This window comes from Pieris brassicae, chromosome 5, assembly GCF_905147105.1.
Source record: "Pieris brassicae chromosome 5, ilPieBrab1.1, whole genome shotgun sequence".
In the NCBI taxonomy this organism is placed as follows: Eukaryota; Metazoa; Arthropoda; class Insecta; order Lepidoptera; family Pieridae; genus Pieris; species Pieris brassicae.
This window is the reverse complement of record NC_059669.1, coordinates 10,425,368-10,436,017: the sequence shown is the minus strand read 5'-3', so window position 1 is coordinate 10,436,017 and position 10,650 is coordinate 10,425,368. Positions and strand designations below refer to the sequence as shown.

Here is a 10,650-nt window from a genome sequence, read left to right as displayed (position 1 = left end):
GAAAAAGTTTACTATAATTTTTTTTAAACTTGACACAAATATATACAATCCCATACTTAGGACTTTATACTAGACTAAGTATCACATAGAATATGAAATATTTTAATGGAGGATTTTCGGTCGTTTTTGGTGTTTACGTAATAAAGTTCTATTGTATTAAATTTTAGCATCAAATAGAAATAGATCGTTTTGATGTTGAAAATTTAATAATTCTAATATCGTAAAATTCGTTCGTTTTCATTGAATCCGAGACTGTCCCAAAATGTCTTGTTCCCAAAATTAGCATAATTCGACATTTTCATGTTGTCAGGTGCCAAGATATCTAATAAATTAATTTCTGTTCCTGGAGTGACTGGGTACCATTGGGAGTTCTTTACTGAAGGCACTCTGAAAAAAACTTATTTTGAAAACATCAGTACATTAGTTTTGCTTCATCGGTCATTTCGAATAGTACTTATTTAGCTTTAGAAACCTTTCGCTTAGTTACATATTCGCGGGTACAAACCTAGGACGTTCGGTTTATACGATACGATCATTTACGACAAAGCCACGGAATCGGACAAAACATTCCGACTGCAGAAGAAAATATTCAGAAAACATAAATTGTGCTTAAATTTTTGATTCATGAAAAAATATTATGACCATTTACACTGATATAGTAATATTAAAATACTTACCCAGTCGTTGAAAACGAATAAATAATTTTAATTAAAGTATTTATTATTTCCATATCGTCGGACCTATTAAGATCAAAGTTTGGCAGAAGAAACACACGAAACAGATCGTCCGAGTGGCTGGCACCTTAAAACAAAAAAAGATGTGTGCGTGTACTAGTGGTCACACGTAAGAATTGAAACTTCTTTATGACCTTATTTTTCGAAAAATGATCTACTTAATGCAACTTTACAGACAGTTAAATAAAGTTAAATTAGATAAAGTTTAACAAAAGGCTTTTATTATAGACATGAATACAAATAATACAATTATATCATTTTACCTTATTACTACTAAGATTATTACAGAATTGCATTAATTGTAATAGAATTATTACTATCATTGTTATCGTTATGTTTTTGTTATTAATGGCTTCGAATCAACCGTGGTAGGGACAAGAAAAAGATGGTGAGTAACGTAAAATTAATGTGACATTAAATTTTTTTCCAACGCCGATATAGAAGTTTCACTTCAAAAAGGTCTTTACATAAATTACTAGCATAATTGTATCTGTATTTTAAACAAAATAAATGTAATGTAAATATATTTTACTCGGAAAAAGTCATTTTTATTTTGAAAAGTCAAAGTTATTTTTACGACCTATGACTAATTAGTACCAAATTTATTTAATATTAGTTTATGCTTTAGGCACCTTTTTTCTTAAGTAAGAACGTTATCAGCTAACCCTAATATCTTATTCTGACCATAATAATATTATAAATAATTCATGTTTTTAATTCATTTACATACGACCCCCTACAACGAAGTTATAGCCTCGAAAATGGCCTGCTTTGAGAAAAGGATGGCACGGCGTTGAAGCTTTTTCGCTCGACGTGGCGCGCGCACTGGCCCCAAATTACATCAACTATTCGACATTTCGTTTAGTTCTTGTAGTTGTACAAGATACAAAACAAGCCAACAATGCTAGTCCATACAAAATTGATTAATTCAAAGTCATTCCACAAAGTTTTGTATTTAATATACACTTAGAGTTTCTTACCGTAATTGACATTAGTTCTTCCGATCAGGTCGGAAAGGCTTTTTTCTCCTCGAAAGCTGTATCGGTACATGTAAGCTTTCCGAGTAGATTTTAAGACAAATAATCGCGTAAATTCTCCTATATCTGCGTAGAAGTTGCGATCGGTTAACGCCTGTAAAAAATATGTATAATAGCTATAATTATTGGACGAGAGACTCTTGGACCGTGGTGTTGAAGTGGCTTCTGGTAGATCCACGAATATTTTAAACACTGTATATTTATGTGTAATAGTTTTGTAATTATGATTTATAAAAAAATAAGTAAATCAGTGTTTTGTTATTGTCGTAGTACTGTTATTTAGGTTAAGGAAATAAATTTGTGAAAATTGGTGAAACAGATATATATAGAGGTAGCCCGCACAATTGTGGAACGACGTCGAGGTGATACGGATGGATACTTTATAAAGATACACTTACTTTAACTAAATGTTCGTATGTGTTTTGATTAATAGCTCGATTATTTATATAGAATTCCTTGATTTTCGAAGCTACCTCATCTCGGCGATATTTAGGTAATGTATCATAGTAGTTAAAGATAATTGACGATAGTTCTGGCCACCTGGCTTCCAATTCTGGTAGCAGAGTTGCATTTGATTGGAAAACTGTAAAAATATGTTAGCAGTTGATTTTTTTATTATATGATAGTGAAATAGAAGTTAAAGTATACTTATGTTTATTCCGTAAAATTTTATGTTTATTAAGTGACTTTAATGTAGATAGGGTTCGTTTACCGCCTTCTTGGTAAAAACAATTTTATCTTGGAGTACGTAGGTGATGCGTGGTTAAACATCATACTTTAAAGATTTTGCCTATATGTGAATTGTAAAAGATAAAAGTGACACTTGTTTTAGTAAGAAATTCTAACAAATACCCTTTCAAATTTCAACTATATTTAACTATTAAGTGAGTGGAAATGCTTATCGCACGTGAATAAATGTAAATCTTGTATAAGGTTACCTTTATGGGTAAAATTATTTCTACATCTGTTTCAGAAATAATTTTATTTATAGGCAAGTATGAAACAAACAGAAAGCTGATGTCAGGGAATTTCTGAAGAGTATATCATAAGTTCTGGTCCTTCAAAACGATTTTTAATGGAGACCTTTCAACAAATTTGTAAAAAATATGTAATAGATTCATCATTCTTTGTTATAATATAAATGTTTGCCAAAATTAGGTCTTCACAGCAAATGTTAAGCTAAAGAATAGATCAACACAAAGATCTATTGAAAGAAGAATCACAGACAGAAGTGATTTTATTAGACAAAAACTAAAGCAATCCTATCCAAGTCCAAGTCCTATCACATGCTTTGAAACAAAAATAGCAATGGGCTGGTCATGTAACACTACATAGACAACTGATAGACATTAAAATACAACACAATGGAAGGGACCAACCACGAAAAGAAGAGTGGACAGGTCAAAAAGAAACTTGATAAAAATAACATGAAAAGACTGGTAGATTGTCCTCCTTTTCCAGATATCTCTATTGGAAAAGATAGAGTTATTTTGAAAGGGGTAGAGGAGGCCTTCACCAGAGCGGTCCATATCCTCAGGCGACTCGAAATCGAATTAAAAAAAGCTTTTGTATTAAATAGGTTATAGGCGACTCAAACCTACACAAGATTTTATTGTGAAACAAAGTTCGCGCATTAACTTTTAGTGGAAAAAGAGTACTTCTGCGCATCTAACGACTCTTTCCATAGACTCTCTCCATTCCTCTTTATTTATCACCATATATCACGAAAGCAATAATTCGGATGCTTCTGTATCTACCAGATAAAATCAGAGCAGAAAGGCTAGATTTAGATTCGAGATTTAGCTCAAAATCGAATTAGAATTTGACATACGGTACTCGTAGTTCGTGCGTAATTTTGTCCGAAATTTACCATCATAAGCATGTCAGTTGTAATGTTCTATGTATATGTCACTGGAATATAACAAAATCTGCAAGGTGAAGGATTCTAAACGACAGATAAATTGTATTATTTTTCGCAAATTTATAAATTATTTATATTACCGAACTACCCCATAAAATAAGTAAGCGATAACTAAACGGCATGTGGGCTCTAATTGGTTGAATAAGTCACTAACCGTTTAGAATCTTACGAACGGATGTCCGATAGTTCATAAATTGATCACGAGACGTCGCAAATTTAGAAATTTACGAAAAATTGTGGTCGTAAATAACAAGGAAATGTTAAATCTTGCGGATTTTGTTATCTTTCGCTGTCATATACAGGGTGGTCAAAAAGTCATAGATATAACGCAACTAGGTGTTAGATGTGTAGCTGTAAAAAAATGTTCTACATGAGGTCCTTAACTTCGATCCCTGCAGAGTTATAATTTATTTTGCGTTTTCACAAGAAAATTTACTTTTTTACTAATTCTTATTAAGATTCGAAAAAATCTACATCCTGTATCTTTTTTATACGATCCACTAGATTGGTACTGATGAGACCTTGCGTTCGACATACTATTTGTGGTTGTTTATGGGGTGTATTCAAGAAAATATTAAGTTTTACGAAATGAAATTCCTCAAATCATAACTTCTTCTTCTTCTTGTTGAAAAAAAATATCGCGATCGCGTGATTCGTAAGTGAGTTGACGTTTGTGTCCCACGCTGTATACGATTCGCAAACTTTCCCCCACTCCCTTGTTTAATGCTCACTACATGCGCTTTGACCAACTGAAAGTACTTGCGAAAGAAAAAAGATTCTTCCCAAGATTGGTACGCGAAGCCATGAAAATAAAAAAAAAACACCCCAATTTCAATAGAGAAGGCGGCTTAAAATTATCAAACACCTGGGATCCAATAATAACCAAATTAAAACCCCAAGGCAAACAATCCGCGAAAATAGAGGACACCGTGAGTCATTTCTGCAAAAACCCGTCATCTTTTAGTCGATATCAACTCCGGGGAAATAAATACAGATAATACAACTTTCTCTACAGCTGTGATACTTTTTGACATTCAACACCTTTTGTCTTCAGTCACCGTGACCATGCACGCTGTAAAGCACGCGAAACGTTGGAAAAATTTAAAATTATTACTGATATGTTCTTACTTGCAGCCGGATATAGTCCCTCCTCCGATGTCGTGGTTATGAGAAGTGGTAATTTTTGGAACGACCCTTCTTGAGTACCCAGGTATGGGTGTCTATCAATAAATGCGTGAGAACATTCTGGTTCCACTACTGGAGTAAACGGAGTGAAAAGTTGTGCTCGCCAACCCTGAAATAATGATATATAATGTGGACGGGTCAGTAGTTGTTACCTGTTTCATATATAATATTTAATAATTATATGAGCAGTGTTGGCCTAGTGGCTTAAAGAAAAATTACGTAATACATTGCCGTACTAGCATATCGCCTTGGGCGCTTACGATGACATCTGCTGGTCTGCTGCGGAAGCATTTGACCATTTCCACGTTATTATCACTGGGACATCCCACAAGCTCCGCTAAGGTTCTGGCATTTTTATCTGGCTTCGTCTGCTGCGCCCAGGGAGCTAGCGCTGATCCACTGGACATTATGCCACGGTGGAATTTGTCTAAAATGTTACATGCTGCTTTAACATTGTTGAAAATGGTGCTCTGGTCTGAATTTAAGATAGTGAGAGGTACGATTCGCAGCCAAAATAATTGCAATTGGTGCCCGTGTCCCATTCAAATAAAATGAATCAATGGCGCGACAACCTTTTCAGGTCTGGGCCTCAGATTTCTGTATCTATTTCATGATCATTTGTTAATCTAATAGGCAAGCAGGTGATCAGCCTTCTGTGCCTGACGCACGCCGTCGTCTTCTTGGGTCTAAAGCAAGGCGGTTTCCTCAAGATGTTTTCTTTCACCGTTTGAGAGAATGTTAAATGCGCACATAGAAAGAAAGTCCATTGATGCACAGCCGGGGATCGAACTTACGACCTCAGGGATGAGTGTCGCACGCTGTAGCCACTAGGCCAACACTGTCCGTGCCCCATTATGGAGTCTAAATTTTCCTCAGTAGAATCCGAGAGCGACCCCGGAGCCTCTATATCGTGGCCTTGTAATAACTACCCGAGCTGGTTTGAGTGGGTATTGCTCACCCAGTCACTAAATAGCAGAGAATCTGGGTCCAACATGCTCCTAGTACTTTGGTTCTGCATTTCCATCACAGATAAAAAAGTGTCTTTAAATGTATAGCGATTTTTCAAGTTGTTGACAAACAGAGCAACATATTGTTTGCCTTAGAGTTACCATAGCAATGCTAGCCGCTATCAAGGATAACAATATTGACATAGTTTATTAATACGTGATAAATTATTAGCAATATCTTATATAGATGCATTAATCGCAGTTAACCTACATATTAAGATAACTGTTACTTCGTAGGTTGTAAGTATTGTATTTGATTATTACATTATGAGAGAAGACAAAGACAAAAAAAGCGACGGAATGGCTTCCTCGCTATGACAAAAGAAATTGAGGCAGACAAATAAAAAGTTGAGAAGATGGTATAAGTGGAGCAGCTGGCCCTATGTGAGTACGTAATAAAGCTACTACGTAGTAGATTTTCTTTCTATGTGCGCATTTAACATTAGCTCGAACGGTGAAGGAAAACATCGGGAGGAAACCGGGCTTGTCTTAGACCCAAAAAGTCGATGGCGTGCGTCAGGCACAGAAGGCTGATCACCTACTTGCCTTTTCGATTAACAAATGATCATGAAATAGATACAGAATCTGAGGACCAGACCTAAAAAGGTTGTAGCGTCATTGTTTTTTTTAAAGGCTATTGTTATTTGATTACTGTGACACTATTTTAACCCAGTTAAATCTTACTATACAATATTTTCCATATATTGAAGTAAAATAATTATCGTCCTGCCGAAAAGCTCATAGCATTCGCGTATTCACTAAAAAATATTACTAGAATGTGACACGCTTTCCGTGGGTCGAGCTCTCGAGGATTTTTGGCTACAACTGTATGTTTCCAAACAGAAGACTTGAATTCGTTCTTCGAATTTTTTTATTGGGCACCACATTTCCTGAAGCAAAATTTTTTAATAGTGCTAAAATGTATAGTTACCACGTGACCGTCGGGATAAAAGGTGATAATGGACAGATGAAGAACCGGCAGAGTTTCCAAAAAGAACAATGTTATCTGTATTCCCTCCGAAGTAGCGTATATTGTTTTTTACCCAGATCAAAGCGAGGTTCTGGTCTTTTAACCCAGCATTACCAGGTACTACATTGTCACCTGTACTTAAGAATCCTGAAAACACAAAGTCTTTATAAAAAAGACTAAAGAAGTACTAGTGTATACAAAATATGTTCTGTATTTTTTCTGGTACTGGTAAATTATTTCTTTAAACATCTGCATGATATTGAATTATCTAAGGTGTTAAATAGCAGTTAAGTAAGTAAGAACTAAATACTTCTTACCTAAAGGTCCCAATCTATAATTAATAGTAACAACCACCATATTCCAATCCATAATTCTTTGGGGACCATAAATGTTCCCGGTCCCAAACATAAAAGCACCGCCATGTATGAATACTAAAACTGGTAGCTTAGCAGACCTGTTTAATGATGGTGTGTAAACGTTCAAAAATAGGCAATCCTCACTTCCTGAAAGAAAAAAATCTGGATGAATGTATATAAGCTACAAGCTTAGATAGATACAGATTTTAATATATTTGGTTCTGTTTTTGGGTCTTTGAGGGCCTTGCGTGTGACGCGTCGGAGAGTACTCAACTCTTAAGTCCTTACTTTTCAACCCCTGCTAGACAAATACCCTATTTTGGCTATCTTGAGAAAACTGTCATAAATTGTACGTATGTCAGGCACATAATGCTAATCGTCTTCTTGTCTATAAAAAATACTGATGAAATAATAAAATACAGTTTGAAGTTAAGACTAATTGATGAATGTAGTTTTAATGGTTTGAAGCTTAAAGATAATGCAATGGTGGATTGTTTACAATTCTTATGTTCTTAATTATACAACTCGGGTAGTGCAATGAAAAAAAAAACAGTTGCACTACTGCCGTTTCGTTATCAATAGATTTATTCTAATAGGCAAGTAGGTGATCTTCTGGGCCTAACAAACGCCGTTGATGTTTAGGTCTAAGGCATGCCGGTTTCCTCACGATATTATCGTTTACTGTACGACGGAGTGAAACGTTAAAATAAACAAAATCTATTGGTACAATTACAACCTCATATCCATATTATAATATAGCATATAAATATTGTCTTTACCGATACGGTATTAATTTATGCAAAAAAAAAAAAAATATTGATACTCCGGTTTTATAGATTTTAATCTTGTATTAATGTAAGAATTTTGTACTTTTGCAATTCATCCATTACTAATAAATATTTTCTCTCAATATTATTGTACCTGTTACGGACCCTATGAAGGGATCAAACTGCAAACATCGAGACAGGGGCTTGTCGGCATGCCAAACTCCACTCCACGGTGGCATTTCGATGGCTTCCTTTTAAAATAAAAAATAATTCATAATGAGATGAGGTGGAAGGTTAAGGTTAAATGTAGGTTAGGAATTAAATCCACCTATGTTAGGGTATAGGATACTATGAGCTTGGTTATTGTATGCAATGGAATATAAAACGATTCTTTTTTTTTATATATCAGGGGGCAAACCTCCTCTCCGTCCTGTCCCCTCACCTGATGCTAAGTTACACAGCCGCCCACAGACACTCACCACAAAGCTCGTAAATGACCGGCCTTTTCAGAAATGGCACGCTCTTTTCTTGAAGGGTTCTATGTCGAATTGATTCGGAAATACTTCATTGGGCATCTGGTTCCACATAGTGGTGATGCGCGGTAGAAACATCCTTAAATAACGCTCAGTTGTAGAACGACGGACGTCGAGGTGATACGGGTGGAATTTCGTACTCTGCCTCGACGTCCGATGATGAAACTCAGCTGCAGGTATTCATCCGAACTCTGAACATTCTCCGTGGTAAATGGTACCTACCTATAGTAGGTAGGTACATTTTGCAGCAAAATGAAATCTTATGACGCCACAATTATGATTTTAATGATAATTATCAATATAAGATTTATATTCACCACCAACATGTCGTTTTGTTAAACAGGGTTTTTGATATAATCTAGTAACGCAAATAACAGGATATTTTTGAATTGGTCGTAAAATTTAAAATATAGCAGTAGAAAGCAAAGCACTGGTCTCTCTCTTTTCATCATATTGTGACCATATCGACAGAAAGAGACAAACGTATAAAACTATATAACTGATATTTCGTTAGAACAAAAGGAGCTAGAGTTCATAGATATGGTAGTTTGTACGTAAATTATATTAATAATGAAGTATTGATAGGTCTGATTATGCTATCATGCCCTTTGGCCAGTAAATCACCCCTCGTGCAAAAAGTCTCCACCCAGCTTTAGTTCGACGTCAAAATACTTATGATTTTTCCTATTTATATATACAAAGAAAAAAGACGGCAATTTTTTTATCTAAGTTATTTTTTCTGATATTAACTTTTTATGTTTTTGTTATCACACATACTTTTCTGTGTTAATGAAATTCTACATAACAAGTTTGAAAGTAAAATTAGGTTCTTGATAATTAAGTAGTGAATGAGAAAGATACAAAACGATTCCGCGTTTCGTTTAAGTGTGATTGGTCCACTGTTGTCGCCGCGTCACTGTCCGTCATTAGGACTTGCTTTGAGGTAAACAGACTGTATGAAGTCTATTCATATAGTCTGTTTACTTAGTAATTTATTCATTGAATATTTCTTGTTTATTATATAGATATTTACTCATTAATGTCTTGAAAATTAAACTATTAGTTTAAAAAAAAATACTAACTTTACGAAAATATCTTCAAAAATTCAGCAAAGCAAAATATATTTTTTTGTTTTCTAATATAATATGTTGTATGATTTTATGAACCATAACTATCTTTTACGTCTCTCCTCTGTCCTACATACTGTGGAATGAGACCATCATGAGAGATCATCATTTACATCAATCGCAACACACGCAAACTTTTTAAATTTGTTTTAATATTATATTTATTAATTTTTAATTATTTCTATTTAAAAATTGTACATACTGTATATTTGTATGTTGAAAATAAATATAATAAATAGTATATAAAAATTATCCGTAAATAACAGTACTTTCTTACCACAAATCTATATTTTCCAGTTGGCGGCGCGGCGTAAGGTATTCCTTGGAAACTCGCATAATCCCTTCCATTGACACTCTTTCCCAATATCCCTTTGAGTTTTCCGTTTTTCACTTGCACTAGAACTCCTACAGCGAAATTTATCAATATTAATTTTATCAGAGTTTTAAACATATTTGTATTATAAATTATTTGTAGAATTAAGTGCGAGACGTGTGCCCTACGTCAATATGATACAGTGTTTCTGCGTTTCCAATAAACTTCAAGGTAATTGTTTAAATATATATAATAATACTGCAGTTCCACCTTGTTTTATGTGGTCATTGATTATATTCGTATCAAAAGGTTGTCTCATTGGACTATGCCTACAATACTTCGTGAATTTTCGTTTTTGTGTGTGTATTTTTTATATATAGAATATATTACGATGTTAATACTTGTTTGCCTCGAGTACTGTTAAATCCAAAGAAAGAAATTATAAATTCGCGTTTAAAAGAAAATAAGTTTCATTAAAATATTGTTACCTTTAGGTTAGTTTTAGGTCTGGGCCTCAGATTTCTGTATTTGTTTCATGATCATTTGTCAATCTAATAGGTAAGTAGGTGATAAGCGTCCTGTGCCTGACACACGCTGTCGACTTTTTGGGTCTAAATTAAAATTCAAAATTATATATTCCTTTCGGTAACACAATATACACTTATGAACGTTAATAATGAAATACATATTAGATGCTTCT

The 10,650-nt window shown here is 34.3% G+C and overlaps 1 protein-coding gene across 2 annotated transcripts; it reads right to left on the bottom strand.

Annotated features, from left to right (window-relative positions):
• Positions 1-16: 16 nt before the first annotated feature.
• Positions 17-10,139, bottom strand: LOC123710403 (venom carboxylesterase-6-like). Of its 2 annotated transcripts, none has more exons than XM_045662268.1 (10): positions 9,915-10,139; positions 8,132-8,228; positions 7,172-7,357; positions 6,816-7,001; positions 5,114-5,304; positions 4,821-4,986; positions 2,170-2,354; positions 1,715-1,865; positions 678-801; positions 17-387 (listed from the first exon to the last, which is right to left on the bottom strand). In XM_045662268.1, exons 1-10 carry the CDS (start codon positions 10,086-10,088, stop codon positions 213-215), a joined length of 1,635 nt encoding a protein of 544 aa, XP_045518224.1. In that variant the 5' UTR covers positions 10,089-10,139; the 3' UTR covers positions 17-212. The 2 variants fall into 2 exon arrangements, with proteins under 2 accessions (XP_045518224.1, XP_045518225.1); XM_045662269.1 differs by having other exon boundaries at positions 209-397.
• Between the last annotated feature and the right edge of the window lie 511 nt (positions 10,140-10,650).

What these genes read in the sequence shown, in the direction of transcription:
- LOC123710403 (XM_045662268.1), bottom strand. Translation starts at nt 10,088, where the DNA reads ATGTTTAAAACTCTGATAAAATTAATATTGATAAATTTCGCTGTAGGA. An exon ending in TTTATCCCGACGGTCACGTG is followed by an intron (nt 5,305 to 6,815) that starts GTAACTATACAT and finishes GTAACATTTTAG; the next exon opens with ACAAATTCCACCGTGGCATA. An exon ending in GCGCCCAAGGCGATATGCTA is followed by an intron (nt 4,987 to 5,113) that starts GTACGGCAATGT and finishes TCATTATTTCAG; the next exon opens with GGTTGGCGAGCACAACTTTT.